This window comes from Macaca fascicularis, chromosome 1 (assembly GCF_037993035.2).
Source record: "Macaca fascicularis isolate 582-1 chromosome 1, T2T-MFA8v1.1".
In the NCBI taxonomy this organism is placed as follows: Eukaryota; Metazoa; Chordata; class Mammalia; order Primates; family Cercopithecidae; genus Macaca; species Macaca fascicularis.
Window position 1 is genome coordinate 182,844,123 of NC_088375.1, and position 16,072 is coordinate 182,860,194.

Here is a 16,072-nt window from a genome sequence, read left to right on the forward strand (position 1 = left end):
AAAGTATTACAGTTACTCAAGAAACAGAAACTACCAGCTGGGCTTGGCTTCAAGACATGTGAAATTTAAATAAGGAAAAAAAAAAAGCAAATATCACATTTACCAGTTCCCACAAAAGCAGAACTTTCTATACTACTACCTATCCTTTCAGTCTCAACATTGACTTTGTATGTTTCAAAACAAAAAACAAAAAAAACAAAAAAAACAAAAAAAAAAAAGAGGAGGCTGGTGACTGTCAGAAGGGAACTCTTTAAAATTCCTGCTGCTTCTTTCTTCCTAAAACTATTTAAAATTTTTGCTGCATTTTCACCTATCTGTGTCTCTTTCCTTCTAGGCCCAATGATAATGATCTTCCTCTCCAATTTAAGGCTAATCCCACTCTTCTGTCTCTCCAGGGATCTTGAAACTTCAATTTCCCATATCATTCATTCATCAATTTGACAAGTATTTATTGAATACCCACTACGTGCCAGGCCCCATTTTTGACTCTAGGGATGTAGTGGGGAACAAGACAAATGAAGTACCAACTTTCTCATGGGCCTATAATATAGAGAAGGTATATAGACAGTGAGCTAATAGACAAATAATATAATTTCAGATGATGAGTATTATTTTAATTAATTATTTTTCTGAGACAGGGTGTTGCTCTGTCATCCAGACTGGAGCACAGTGGCATGATCATGGCTCACTGCAGCCTCACCCTCTTGAGCTGAAGCAACCCTCCCACCTCAGCCTCCCAAGTATCTGGCGTGCACCACCACACCTGGCTAATTTGTGTGTGTGTGTGTATTTTTTGTAGAGATGGGGTTTCACCATGTTGCCCAGGCTGGTCTCAAACTCCTGGCTTGAGCAACCCACCCACCTCAGCCTCCCAAAGTGCTGGGATTATATGTGTGAGCCACCATGCCTGACCATCAGTACTATTTTAGGTAGAATAAGAAAAGGCCTCTCTTAACAGTGACATGTTTGCTGACATATGACTGGTGTGAAGAACTCAGCTATGCAAAATTTGGAGTAAGAACACTCCAGGCAGAGGAACAGAGGTAATGGCCCTAAAGCAGGAACTACTCTAGTGTGTTGAAGGACATTAAAAAGCCAGTGTGGACTGGAGCAAAAAGCTGAATGGTAGATGAGATGGCAGACTTAGAGGAAGCACAGAAATAATTAATAAGTAAGCCATATAAGTGATAGCAAGCAGCTGGATTTTATTCAAAGTGCAAAAGAATGCCATGATGGGTTTCTTAAAAGCAAATAATATAATTAGATTTTTAAATATCATTTTGTGTCTTCACATTCTTCTTTCCAGGCAGAGCATCAAAATGTGTATCTTTAGTCCAGAGAGGAGGAGCAACTTAGCTGGATTTGTGATAAAATAATCTTCCATTTGTCATATTTTTTAGAGTCACTTCTAATTTATCATGAAGTTTTGAACATCAAATTCTTCTAGAACTATGTTTCTAGTATAGGAGAAAACTTTGTTTGTTTGTTTTTGAGATGGAGTCTCACTGTGTTGCCCAGGCTGGAATACAGTGGCGTAATCTCAGCTCACTGTAACTTTTGCTTCCTGTGTTGAAGGGATTTTTCTGCCTCAACCTCCCAAGTAGCTGGCATTACAGGCGTGAGCCACCATGCCCGGCTAATTTTGGTATTTTTAGTAGAGACAGGGTTTCACCATGTTGGCCAGGCTGGTCTCGAACTCCTGACCTCAGGTGATCCACCTGTCTTGGCCTCCCAAAGTGCTGGGATAATAGGTGTGAGCCACCATGCCTGGCTGAGAAAACTATTTTTATCATCACACAAATTACGTGGTATATTGCGCACACATTCAGTTTCAGGGAGAAGACTCCATAAGAACATGCCTACTTCTTGACCTAGATACAAAGCTGTCAAATGTGGACAGCAATAAGTGGGTGGGACAATTAATAGCTAGAGCTCCAAAGGTATAATGTCTTAGAGCATGGGCCCTGGACAAAATGTTGAAGTGGGTAATATTTCTCTTGTTACCTACCTCTTCTTTCTATGTCTTTCCCCCTAGATCTAGCAATCTCTTCACCTGCCCCAGGTTCATAGTGATCTGAAGCTGCCTAGAGTGTGCTTCAAACTAGAGGAAATAAAACATATCCATTCACAAAATGGGTTAGTTTCTCACTCCTTTCGAGGGTGTTATTGGCATTTAACAGGAGTTATTAAAAGGGACATGAATCACTAATGGGGGAATTTTAGACATTAAAGCAATTTTGGGTTTAAGACGTTAATGGGCTCATACCATTCCAATCTACTCAATGTAGAATCAACATTTCACATTTCTGCCTTATCCTGACTTTCAATTATAAAGATGGATAATTAAGAATAATTTATCTTTTAATTTTTAAAAGTAAGGCTCAGGCCGGGCACGGTGGCTCACGCCTGTAATCCTAGCACTTTGGGAGGCCGAGGCAGGTGGATAACCTGAGGTCAGGAGTTCGAGACCAGCCTGGCCAACATGGCGAAACCCCATCTCTACTAAAAATACAAAAAATTAGCCAGGTGTGGTGGCGCATGTCTGTAATCCCAGCTACTTGGGAGGTTGAGGCAAGAGAATTGCTTGAACCTGGGAGTCAGAGGTTGCAGTGAGCTGAGATCACACCATTGCACTCCAGCCTGGGCAACAGAGTGAGACTTATCTAAAAAATAAGTAAGGCTCAGATCTGTCCCTCTTGCAGATAGAGAGTCATTGCATTGACTAAATTAACTTTCAAAGGCAGGAATCGAACACAGAAATGAGCTGTTTTTAATTTTCATGATTTCTAAACTTTCACCAGAATAATAGGGAGACAAGACTCACCAAATCTGATGGGAGGGAAATCCTTGAGGTAAAAATGGAAAGGAGTTTAGGGTGACTGAAGATGAAGTGGAAATGTAAAAAAGCCTTTAAATACTACACTCTAAGAAAGTCTGTCAGGGTCTGAAACCGAACAAATATTTAAAAATTAAAAATAAACTTAAAGAAAAAGTCTGGGTTGAGCTCAGTTGTGCACACCTGTAATCCCAGCAGTTTGAGAGGCCAAGGTGGGAGGACTGCTTGAGGCCAGCAATTCAAGACCAGGCTGGGCAACATAGTGAGACCCCCATCTCTTAAAAATAAATTAGCCAGGCACGGTGGTGCATGCCTGTAGTCCCAATTACTTGGGAGGCTGAGGTGGGAGGATTGCTTGAGTCTAGGAGGTTGAGATTGCAGTGAGCTATGAATGCACCACCGCACTCTAGCCCGGGTGACACAGAAAGACCCTGTCTCAAAAAAGAAAAGAGAACGTCTCAGTAAATGAGGTTAAAAATTATAATCTTGTATTCTTTAACTTTATTGGGGATCTCAAGTTCTTTTTAACTTTCTGATGCCTCAGTTTCCCTTTTTTTTGGAGACAGAGTCTCACTCTGTTGCCCAGGCTGGAGTGAAGTAGCACAATCTTGGTTCACTGCAACCTTGGCCCTCAGTTTCCTATATAATAGTTATACTTTGGCTGGGCGCAGTGGCTCATGCCTGTAATCCCAGGATTTTGGGAGGCCGAGGCGGGCAGATCACTTGAGCCCTGGAGTTCACAACCAGCTCACACAACATGGAGAAACCCTGCCTCTACAAAAAGTACAAAAAATTAGCCAGGCATGGTGGTGCATGCCTGTGATTGTGGTTCCAGCTACTCGGGAGGCTGAGGCAGGAGAATCGCTTGAGCCTGGGAGGCAGAGGTTGCAGTGAGCCATGCTCATGCCACTGAATTCCAGCTTGGGTGAGAAAGCTAGACCCTGTTTCCAAAAAGGAAAACAAAAACAAAAACAAAAACAAAGTAATAGCTTAATTTACCTGTTTCTTCTGAGGAATACTCTTTATAATACAAATGAAAGATGGTAACTTTCTAAATTATTTTAAATAGGAAAACAATACTTCTGGTTTGGAAGTCCTGGCTATGCCCATTGGTCATTTGTGAGTTTCATCTGAATAGGTATTTATCTTTATATCTGAAGACACCAGACTAAAATACTTCTGAGATCCCTTGCCAATTCTTATATTTTATATATCTAATCTGAGACTTCTTCTTCTTTGAGACGGACTTCAATTCTCGCCTCAGCCTCCCAAGTAGTTGGGATTAAAGGCATGTGCCACCCAAGTAGCTGGGATTACAGGCGTGTACCACCACAGCTGGCTAACTTTTGTATTTTTAGTAGAGACAGGGTTTTGCCCTGTTGGCCAGGTTGGTCTTGAACTCCTGGCCTCAATTGATCCCCCTGCCTTGGCCTCCCAAAGTGCTGGGATTACAGGCATAAGCCACTGCACCAGGCCTCTGATCTGACACTTCTAACATGTGCTGTGGGATCAGAATTGTATTGGGCTCAGCATCAGAGGTATTTTTCCTGTGATCATACAGGTTTTCTTCTTAACACCCTGGTAGTTCCTTCTCAGTCTCTTTTGTGAGTTCTTCCTCTTCTATAAGTTCCTTGAGGCTTTCTCCTTGGGCCCTTTCTTCACTTCCCAATCTCAATGTAGGTGATCTCATTCAATAAGCTTTGGTTACCACCTAGAAACCAATAAACCTCAAATTTTTATGTCCAATTTAGGTCTCTTTTCTGAGCTTCAGAACTGTTCTTCATCTGTGTATCTCATGAATAACTCAAACTTAATATGTCCAAAACTGAGCTAGTATACTCTTCTCCTACCAAAACTGCTCCTTTTTCAGAATTTCCTGTTTATTGAGTTACTGGCACCATTATCAATCCATCCAGAAAACCAGAGAGCAGGGAGTTATACCTAACACTTCTCTCTTCATTCTGCCACATCAAATCAATTACTACCTAAACCTGGGCAATTCTACTTCCTGAATACATATTATTTACCTACATCTTTCCATCACCACTATCACTCCTCAAATCCAAGGTATCATCTTCTATTGCCTATTTCAGCAGCCTTCTAACTGCTCTCTTTTCTTCCAGTCTTACCTTTGCCCCCACTATCCAATGTTTTTCATATATGAGCCAGAGTGGTCTACTTGGAAAACACTTGTGATCATACCCTCTCTTTTCTTTTGTTCAACCATTATCTACTGAGTACCACAGTGTGCCAGAAACTATTCTAGAAGCTGGGGATCCAGTGATATATAAGAGATCAGGCAATGACCTCTTACTCATAGAAGGTTCTATATGATCTCGACCATGGACTCCTTTCCCCTTTGATTCCAGATTAGTACACTAAAATTTAGCCATACTGACTTGCTTTCTCAGGGCTTTTGAACAAGTATGTATATTCCTACACCCAATTCCTATATATTTTTAAAACGTTAATTTAAATATCCCTTTTTTTTTTTTTTTTTTGAGTTGGAGTCTCGCTGTCATCCAGGCTGGAGTACAGTGGCACGATCTTGACTCACTGTAACTTCCGCCTCCCAGGTTTAAGTGATTCTCCTGCCTCAGTCTCCCTAGTAGCTGGGATTACAGACGCATGCCACCATGCTCAGCTAAACTTTTAAAAATTTTTTTATTTTTAGCAGAGACAGGGTTTCAACATGTTGGCCAGGCTGGTCTCAAACTCCTGACCTCATGATCTAATCAGCCCACCTCTGCCTCCCCAAGTGCTGGGATTACAGGGGTGAGCCACTGTGCCTGGCCCATTTCTCTTCTTTAGAGTAACTCTCTGACCAGTCTAGGTCCCTTTGTATATATCTTTCCAGAACTACTCACAATTACAAATTTAAAATTTGTGTGTTTGTTTAATGTCTGTCTCTCCCACTAGTTCTCTTTTATGTTCCAAGAGAACAGGAAAATTTCTTGTTCATCACTGTATTCCCAGTGTCTGGCACATACCACGAGCTCAATTTGTTGGCTGAATGAAGAATGGACTGCCTCATGTGTGCTATGGAGTTAGAATTGTGTTGGGCTCAGCATCAGAGGTATTTTTCCTGTGTGTGTTACCATATGTCTACAGTCTGGTAACCGGTAAGATTCAGAGACTTTTATTTTTATTTTTATTTTTTATTTTGAGACAGAGTCTCACTCCGTTGCCCAGCCTGGAGTGCAGTAGCACAATTTCCATTCACTGCAATCTCCACTTTCCGGGTTCAAGCAATGCTCTGGCTCAGCCTCCTGAGTAGCTGGGATTACAGGCGCCCGCCACCACAAAGAGACTTTTTTTTTTTGAGACAGCGACTTGCTCTGTCGCCCAGGCTGGAGTGCAGTGGTGCAATCTTGGCTCACTGCAACCTCCGCCAGAGACTTCTTTATAAAGCAGCTCACACTTCAGGATGCAATCTTTGTCTTTTTTTTTTTTTTTTTTTTTGAGACAGGGTCTCACTCTATCACCCAGGCTGGACTGCAGTGGCATGATCATGGCTTGCTGCAGCCTTGACCTGCTGGGCTCAGGTGATCCTCCCACCTCAGCCTTTCAAGTAGCTGGGACTATAAGCATGCATCACTACACCCAGTTAATTCTTTGTATTTTTTGTGGAGATGGGTTTTCTCTATGTTCACTGGTCTCAAACTCCTGGGCTCAAGCCATCCATCTTCCTCGGCCTCCCAAAGTGCTGGGACTACAGACACACGCCATTGGATCCAGCCCACCTTTGTATCTAGTTAGAAAAATTTAATTAAAAACCACTGCTGTGAACTAGATGCAGTAGTTTATGCCTATAGTAATCCCAGTGATTTGGGAGGCTGAGGTGGGAGGATGGCTTAAGGCCAGGAGTTTGAGACCAGCCTGGATAGACATAGTGAGAACTCATCTCTAAACGAACAAACAAAACCAACAACAACCTCCTGCTCTGAAGAAGGGAAGTCTAGTGGAGTTGCTTAGTTTAAAAACTGGTAAGTTCTTGCCTGGTTCTTCACCCCTCCTTCCCGCGGCGCTCTAGGGACCATGGCCGAACCTCGCGTGAGACAGATCAAGATCAAGACCGGCGTGGTGAAGCGGTTGGTCAAAGAAAAAGTGATGTATGAAAAAGAGGCAAAACAACAGGAAGAAAAGATTGAAAAAATGAGAGCTGAAGATGGTGAAAATTATGACATTAAAAAGCAGGTAGAGATCCTACAAGAATCCCGGATGATGATCCCAGATTGCCAGCGCAGGTTGGAAGCCGCATATTTGGATCTTCAACAGATATTAGAATGTGAAAAAGACTTGGAAGAAACTGAGGAATATAAAGAAGCACGTTTAGTACTGGATTCAGTGAAGTTAGAAGCCTGAAACTTTTCTTTTATGGGGTGGTTTTTGCATTGAATCCTGGGGTCCATTTTACAATCCATTATTTTTGACCACTGCTGTGTGTTCAAGTAGTGTGAGAATGTGATTGCTTTTATCTGGTTACGTATGTATCTTTGTCTAATTTAATATGTCAAATAAATGAATACATCTAAAAAAAATAAAAATAAAAAAAATAAAAACTGGTAAGTTCTTGAAGAGATGTATGGAAACAAACTGGGATATTTGAACAGTATTTTTCAATTTACCTCATCTACTGCTCCAGTTTAGGTTGCATCATTTTCTACCTAAATCATTGTACCCTTCCTCCCTAGCTCCTTATCTTCCTATCCCATACAATTTGTCTTCATTGCATTTATTGTTTTTTGGACATGTGAGACAAAGTAGCAAACATAAGAAGCCATGTCTGCTCATTCTGTTTACCAGCAGAATTTCACAAACTCTCTGGCCAGCAGAATTTCACAGCCTCAGACAGTGACTATGCACAGCCCTCCAGAATACCCTGAAGATAAGGAGGATAGAGCACAAGTTCCCATGTCTCTTGCCTGAATTACTGCATTTTTAGAAAAGATAAATCCAACGATCCTCGACCTTGCCTCTCCCTCTACATGTCTGACAGGATTAATGACTATGCCTCCATAATCTATAAACAAGTGTTCTCTTCCACCCAAACCTTCGTGAGATTTTGCTCTAGTGTAACTCCTGAGTACATTTTTTTCTTTTTTATTAGAGACAAGGTCTTGCTCTGTTACAGCAAGAATGCTAGACTAGAATGCCAGGCTAGAATGCAGTGGCACAATCATAGCTCACTGTAACCTCAAACTCAGGGGTTCCAGCAATCCTTTTACCTCTGCCTCTCCCGTAGCTAGGACTACAGACATGTTCTACTACGCCTTGCTTTTTTTTTTTTTTTATGTGTGTGGAGACAGAGTCTTGATATGTTACACAGGCTGGTTGTAAACGCCTGGCCTCAAGCAATCTTTCTGCCTCAGCCTCCTTAAGCACTGGGATTACAGGCCCGAGCCACCACCACAGCCCTTCTAAGCACATTTGATTTAACTTCCAAGCACATGCAGAGCGGCCACCACCTGTATATAAGCTGCGGGCTGAAACACTGCTTTGGAGCAGTCTAAAAAACTCTCTGACTCTCCCAGGTGGCAGTCCTCAGTCAGACTTCTGAAGAAAGCTAACTTGAATTATTTAAAAGCCTGATTTTCTTTAGTTGACATATTTTACTGTTCCTTCCCATTAGAATGCAAGCTCCACGAAGGCAAGGCTTAAAATTTTTGTTGTTGTTGTTTAGACAGGGTCTCACTGTGTCAATGAGGCTGGAGTGCAGTGTTGCAATCATGGCTCACTGCAGCCTCGACCTCCCGGACTCAAGCGTTCCTCCCGTCTCAGCCTCCTGAGTAGCTGGGACCACATGCACGCACCACCACCCCCCCTGGCTAAATTAAAAAAAGAATTTTGTAGAGACGGGGGTCTCACCATGTTGCCCAGGCTGGTACCAAATTCCCGGGCTCAAGCAATCCTCCCGCTTCGGCCTCCCAAAGTACTGGGATTATAGGTGTGAGCTACCACGCCCAGCCTAAGGCAAGTTTTATTTTGTTCATGGTTGTATTCCTTGCATTTGGAACTCAGAAGAGGTCTCGAAAACCTCGAAGATACAGTAACTACCAACACATCTCCCTGCTTCAAGTCTTTCTCCATTCATTCATATGCATGAGCTAGGATCTCTTACCCCATGGTGTCAGTATAGTGCATCTTATTAATTTCGGCTGCTTTTTAGCTTTCATTTATGTTTGTATTTCCGTCACATTTTACATTGCTCACCAAAGGCCACTGCTAGCTGGAAAAACTGCGAAAGGAGACTTGAGGGCAGCAGACGCTGTAGCTGCTCAAAAATTGGCCGAATTTAACAGTAGGCTGGAGGAGCTAAAAAATGTTTTCGCACAGAAGAGTGAGCACGTCCAGACCGGTCTTTTTCGCACTTTCTTAGGCCTTGAGGATGAAACCCCACCAGCGTACGGCCGGCTGTAGGGTAGAAAAGAGCCAGTTAGTATTTGCGGCGCTGGGAAGTAGCGTCCATCCGGCGGGTGTAGGAAAATACTTCCGGCGTTCTGGTTTTTTACGTGCTGAGTCACAGCCGAAGGCTTGCCCTGGGTCCGAGGGGTAGGGTAGTCAAACTATGACACGAATGGGAAATTTTAAAACTTTGGAATTAATTCTCTGCACTCGTTTCTCAGTTTTCTCATTAGGGGAATATTTTTCTATGAGACGCGGAGGACTACTCAATGGTTGTTACAAAACACTCCCTGCATACGTCATAAACGCGCCAGGTGCCCTTCTTCCGTCGTCCTCCGCGCCACTCTCTCCGCCTCTTCTCCCTCGCCCCGCCCACTTGGGTTTCGAAATGCTCGCTGGTTGTTCCGAGAATCAGTCCGGGTCACGTTGGTTCCTCTCCTTTCCTGTTCTCATTGGTTGCTTACGTGAGCGTGACTACTTTCTTGCCTCATGATTGGCTAAAATCAGGAGCGTCATCGGCGGCCGGGAGGGCGGAGGGATGAGGGAAGTCGGCGTGAGGGAGACTGGGTTGGGGGAGGGGTTCAGGCCTGTTCCCCGCGGCTGCGGCAGCACCAGCGCCGGCCGCCACCGCCTCTGGAACGCGGAGGAGGTGGGTCCTGGGAAGCGGGATGTCCATCGCTCCAGCTTGGTGGTGAATGCTGAGGAGAGTCACTGTTGCTGCAGTCTGTGCCACCCGGAGGAAGTTGTGTGAGGCCGGGCGGGAGCTTGCGGCGCTCTGGCGAATCGAAACGCGGGGTCGGTGCGAAGACTCTGCTCCTGCCAGATCCTTTCCTATTCTGGCCATGCCTGGAAGGAACAAGGCGAAGTCTACCTGCAGCTGCCCTGACCTGCAGCCCAATGGACAGGATCTGGGCGAGAACAGCCGGGTTGCCCGTCTAGGAGCGGATGAATCTGAGGAAGAGGGACGGAGGGGGTCTCTCAGTAATGCCGGGGACCCTGAGATCGTCAAGTCTCCCAGCGACCCCAAGCAATACCGGTGAGGGAGGAGGCTTGCACTGGGGAGGCCAACAGTGTGCCGGCTTCTCTGTCGGTGCCGCCGTGACTTCTTGTCTCCATGTCTCCCAGTGGAGCAACAGGGCACACTTTCCACCCCAAATGCTTTCGTGGGTGGAGGTGGCAAGCGTGATTAGAGGCTTCCCTGTGGTGTCAGCTGGGCAAGTGGGAAATCTTGGGTTCTAAGATGTCAGAATGGGAGAAGCTTATCGAGTCATTTGAATACAGTCGCTAAAGCAAGAATGGAGGTTTCTTTGAGGAACGCAGCCTGAATGGTGAGGGAGTCTTGGTATCATGTTACCAGAAAAGGTTGACGGAGTTGGGTACTTTAATTTTGGAGGACAGGATATTTAAGGGGCGTATTATCACTATCCAAAATATATGAGGGACGCTTAAGTGATAGATGAAACTAGTGGACGAAAGTTACCAGAGGATGGTGTGGCTTCAGTAAAGTAACTTTGCATCATACTTGGCCTAAATTGAAGTGGCTTGTTTCCATGGGTAGTTCTCCGTTACCAAAATGGTTGGGCGACCTCTTCCAGGAATATATTAGAGAGGACTTGGGTCTCAGTTGGGTGAGTTGTAAGGTTTCTTCTAATCTTGAAATTCTCTACTTTTGGTTTGTGCGGGAGTCCTCTAAACATTTCTAATAATTGGTGATTCAGTCCCCACCTGAATATTTCCTTCAGAGGTAGCTTATTTCATGGAGTATCGTGACTATGATGTATCTTGTGTGTGTGTGTGTGTTTTAATGAGAGCCTGGGTCTTGCGATGTTGCCCAGGCTAATTTCAAACTCCTGGGCTTAGGGAATCCTCCTGCCTTGGCCTCCCAAAGTACTGGGATTACAGGCATGAGCCACTGTGCCAGGCCTGGACTTTGATGTATTTTAAATAGAGTTTATATTGTCCAACAACTTTGTTGAACAGATTGAGGAAATTGAGACCCAGAGGGTTTGCTTCTTGCTTCGAATCACACAGCTAAATAATAACAGAACTGGTATAATGACCCCTACTATCTGACACCAAATTCAGTGTATCGTTTACTGATTTCTTTCTTTCTTTTTTTGAGACGGAGTCTCGCTCTGTCACCAGGCTGGAGTGCAGTGGCGCGATCTCGGCTCACTGCAGCCTTCGCCTCCCGGGTTCAAGCGATTCTCCTGCTTCAACCTCTCCAGTAGCTGGGACTACAGGTGCTCGCCACCATACCCAGCTAATTTTTTGTATTTTTGTAGAGACGGAGTTTCACCATATTGGCCAGGATAGTCTCCATCTCTTGACCTCGTGATCCGCCCGCCTCTTCTCCCAAAGTGATGGGGTTACAGGCGTGAGCCACCGCGCCCTGCCCATTTGCTGATTTTTAACAAAGTTCTTGTTCATGTGAATTGAAAACTGAAGGATTCTAGCTCTAAATTTGTTATAAGCCCCTACAGCATTAGAGCAAGAAAGAACCTTATAATCTTTTCCACTTCCCACCACCCCTCTTTGACAGATGACCAAAACTGAGGTCTAGAAAGAAGTGACTTAGCCCCAAGTTTAGGACCAGCCTAATTTCTCCTGTCACTTCAAGTCTAGATACATTTTCCCCAGGCTGCCAGAGTCAAGGGGTCTTTATAAATGAGCTAAATTTTTGCTTTCTCATCAAAGAGGTGGTTGTACAGGTTGAGTATCCCTAATCCAAAAATCCAAAATGCTTGGAAATCCAAAACTTTATGAGTGCCAACATGACACCACAAGTGAAAAAGTCCACACCTAACACCTTTGCTTTTTGATGGTTGGTTCATGTACACAAACTTTGTTTCATGCACAAAATTATTAAAAATATTGTATAAAATTATCTTCAGTTTATGTTTATAAGGTATATATGAAACATAAATGAATTTTGCATTTATACTGGGTCCCATCCCCGAGATACCTCATTGTGTATACGCAAATATTCCAAAATCCAAAAAAATCCAAAATTTGAAATACTTTTGGTCCCAAGTGTTTCAGATAAAGGATACTCAACCTGTATTGGCAATATATAAATTAGCAAGTTGAAAACTTGATTAAAGGTGCTTAGTTTTTGCCTTCCAGATCAAATGTTCAATAATGGTTTCAGGGTTTTTTCCTGTCTATATAAAGTTACATAATAACTAATGTTTATGGAATATACAGTATGTTTCAGCTACTGTTGTAACTGCTTTAGATGTGTTATTTCATTTACTGACCTCATTTTTGGTAAATTTGTTTGACAGATACCTATTAAGTCCTACTCTGTGCCAGGCACCAAGCTAGATTAAATATTTTCTGAAACTTGGTCAATGTGATAAATGTTAGTCTGGGTGAATATACAAAAATGATTGAGCCAGTACATGCCTTCAGGGAAAACAGTAGAGACACAGACACATTAAAAAAAAAAAAAAAATTAGAGACTGTTATGGTGGCTCATGCCTATAATCCCAGCACTTGGGCGGCTGAATTGGGAGGATCACTTGAGCCTAGGAGTTCGAGACCAGCCTGGGCAACATAGTGAGACCCTGTCTCTACACAGAAAAAATTAGCCGGGTGTGGTGGTGTGTGCCTGTAGACCCAGCTACTTGGGAAGCTGAGGTAGGAAGATCCCTTAGCTGTTTCAAAAAACAAGTAAATAAAATTAGGACACTAAAGTTTTATAGAAGCCATAATGGAAGTATGTCCTAGATATATTGAGGAATGAAATACATTGGTAAATTCCACCGGGGGAGAAAGGAAAGACTTCAAAGAGGAGATAATGCTTAAGAGTTGTTCTTTGAATAATTGTTGTGTTTTTGTCTTTATATGGCTTTTGCCAAGTCATTGTCCTTCTTAGTGTTTCAGCTTAGTTTAAAAACGAAGGGGGTTGGTTAGAACAACAGTGTTTTTCAATAACCCTCCCCTTTCAAAAGAGCAGTTCTTCCGTATTACCTGTTTTATAGACTGGAGTTTCAATTGGACTTTTGAAGAAAAGATGTTATTAGTTTAAAATAAAGGTGGAAAATCTCAGGACTAGGTGATCTTTAAAGACTTACCCAAATTCAATTCTGTGAATTTTTGTAACCAGAAACACCCTTAGGAGGCATCTGCAGCCCAGAGAGCTGAATTATCCTTCCAGATTCTGCTGAGATATTCCCTCTGTGAAGTCTTTCTAAGCAGAACTAATTCCTCCTTCCATTGTATTTCAGTAGGATTTTGTACATGATCCATTACAGTACATAGCATCATATTATATGTCTTTTGAATAAGTGCCAGAGGAGGACACGTTTAGAGTAATATTGTGGTGAAATAATATCTTGAAAGATTTACCAATCTTCATTTATTAATAACCTGTGGAATTTTACTTCAGCATATGTGTAATTTGTATTCAGCTTTTTTTGAAATGTTGGGCGTATTTCCAGGACACCTATTACGCTTTTTTAGAGATCTGTATTAAATGCTCACCAAGTGTTGATTCCCTTCCCTTCTAGAAGGGTTAAGGGACTTCAGGTTGGGAATTGATACTCAAATTTTTATTGGCGTTGAGTGGAAATTCTAGTTGGGCAGGATTAGTAGTGGTGTTTTCTATTTATTTTTTATTTTTATTTTTATTTTTGAGACAGGATCTCACTTTGTAACCCAGGCTGGAGTGCAGGGGCATGATCATGGCTCACTGCAGCCTTGACCTCCCAGGCTCAGGTGATCCTTCCACCTCAGGCTGTCCAGTAGCTGGGACTACAGGCACGTGCCATCATGCCCAGCTAATTTTTTGTAGAGATGAGGTTTTGCCATGTTGTCTAGGCTAGTCTCGAACTCCTGACCTCAGATGATCTGCCCTGCTTGGCCTCCCAAAGTGCTGGGATTATAGGCACAGGTGAGCCGCTGCACCTGGCCTGGCCGTGGTGCACTCTGAATAGTAAATAATTTTAACAATGAAGAACACTTAATGTTAGGTATTTTGGATTGAATAAAACAAGTACAAAACACCCTCCATGTTTAACCTGCTTGTAAAATGATCTGTATTTCTATGGAGGAGGAAAGAACAAATGAAATGGTATATAAACTTCTTTTTTATTTTTTTTAATGATTAAAAAAATTTTGAGACAAGGTTTCAATTCATCGCCCAGGCTGGAGTACAGAGGCACCATCACAACCTGCCCCACCATGTCTGGCTAATTTTTTGTAGAAATGGAGATGGGGGGTGGTGGTGGGGGGGGGGCGTCTCACCAAGTTGCCCAGGCTGGTGTTGAACTGACCTCAGGGGATCTGCCCACCTCAGCCTCTCAAAGTGCTGGGATTACAGGCGTGAGCTACCACACCCGGCTGAAAAGACATAAACTTCCGACGGGCAAACCCTTCTAATTTAAATTTTGGTCAGACTGTTACAAGTGAGGAGATGGTTATCTTAATAAATTTTCAGGCTGGGCGTGGGGGCTCATGCCTATAATCCCAGCACTTTGGGAGGCGGAGGTGGGTGGATCATCTGAGGTCAGGAGTTCAAGACCAGCCTGGCCAACATGGTGAAACCCTGTCTCTACTAAAAATACAAAAATTGGCCGGGCGCGGTGGCTCACACCTGTAATCCCAGCACTTTTTGGGAGGCCGAGGCGGGCGGATCACAAGGTCAGGGGATCGAGACCACGGTGAAACCCCATCTCTACTAAAAAATACAAAAAATTAGCCGGCCGCGGTGGCAGGCGCCTGTAGTCCCAGTTACTCAGGAGGCTGAGGCAGGAGAATGGCGTGAACCCGGGAGGCGGAGCTTGCAGTGAGCCGAGATAGCGCCACTGCACTCCAGCCTGGGCGACAGCGCGAGACTCCGTCTCAAAAAAAAAAAACAAAAAAAAAAAAAACAAAAAAACCACAAAAATTAGCCAGTTGTAGTGGCAGGCGCTTGTAATCCCAACTACTTGGGAGGCAGAGGCAGGGGAATCGCTTGAACTCGGAAGGCAGAGGATATAGTGAGCTGAGATCACGCCACTACATTCTAGCCTGGGTAACAGAGCAAGACTGTGTCTCAAAAATAAATAAATAAATAAAATAAAATTTCAATATATTATAGAAAATAATGGGTGGGTATATGCTGAATAAGGTACAGGCTATTTCTGAATATTATGTTGTTTACTGTTGTATGCTGTTGAACAGGAGGAGGATCACAATTCAAGTGAGCGGAACAGTTGCATTGAGAACACTAACGTTTGTTGGCTTCCTGAATAGTTTGCTAGTGAAGTGGCTCACTTCTGAGCAGAAGCCTTTTGCTCACTTTGGCAGCACCTATACTGAGCAGAAGCTTTATATAAATCTAAGGTATCAGAAGAAAACTATACACCAGGAAATAAGATAACTTTTTTTTTTGTATTGGATGGGAAGAACATAGGTTTATTTGTTGATATTTGCAACGAAAACTCCTGGAACAGTAATGCTTCATTCAATACGTGAGCCAGTAATTTCATTTGTGTGTGTTTCGTTTCACATACACACAGACACACAAATATTGCTAAAATGATAATAAAATCTCACAGCTACAGAGAAATCATTATGACTTCCATGTGCATAAATTCCAGGAGATTGACAACAATTCATTAGTCTGATATAAATGAACAAATGAATCCAAATCTCTTTTTTTGCACTCCCACTTGTCTTGTAAAGTAGAGGTAACCTGGGTATTACTTCATGCGATTCAAACTCATTTAACACAATAAGTGCTTTTAAGGTCGAAGTATGTTAAATCTTATGAAAACTAGTATAACTTTTATAAACATATCTTTTGTCTCTTACTATTCCTTAGACTGATTTCCTTATTTTGTT

The 16,072-nt window shown here is 43.0% G+C and overlaps 2 protein-coding genes across 6 annotated transcripts in view; both read left to right on the forward strand.

The window, feature by feature from the left end:
- Positions 1-6,846: 6,846 nt before the first annotated feature.
- On the forward strand, positions 6,847-7,398 carry LOC102123081 (tubulin-specific chaperone A). The gene has a single exon (XM_005543382.4). The coding sequence runs from the start codon at positions 6,875-6,877 to the stop codon at positions 7,199-7,201; it is 327 nt and encodes a 108-aa protein (XP_005543439.1). The 5' UTR covers positions 6,847-6,874; the 3' UTR covers positions 7,202-7,398.
- Positions 7,399-9,824: 2,426 nt separating this feature from the next.
- NRDC (nardilysin convertase) overlaps positions 9,825-16,072 on the forward strand; it is a 100,968-nt gene continuing 94,720 nt past the window's right edge. For 3 of the 5 annotated variants that reach the window (XM_005543383.5, XM_074006792.1, XM_005543384.5), the window contains exon 1: positions 9,825-10,277. In XM_005543383.5, the coding sequence (XP_005543440.1) occupies positions 9,937-10,277 (341 nt within the window). In that variant the 5' untranslated portion in view covers positions 9,825-9,936. The remainder of the gene's footprint in view (positions 10,278-16,072) is intronic. The other 2 variants (XM_015435942.4, XM_074006789.1) reach the window with 1 other exon arrangement.

What these genes read in the sequence shown, in the direction of transcription:
- LOC102123081 (XM_005543382.4), top strand. Translation starts at nt 6,875, where the DNA reads ATGGCCGAACCTCGCGTGAGACAGATCAAGATCAAGACCGGCGTGGTG.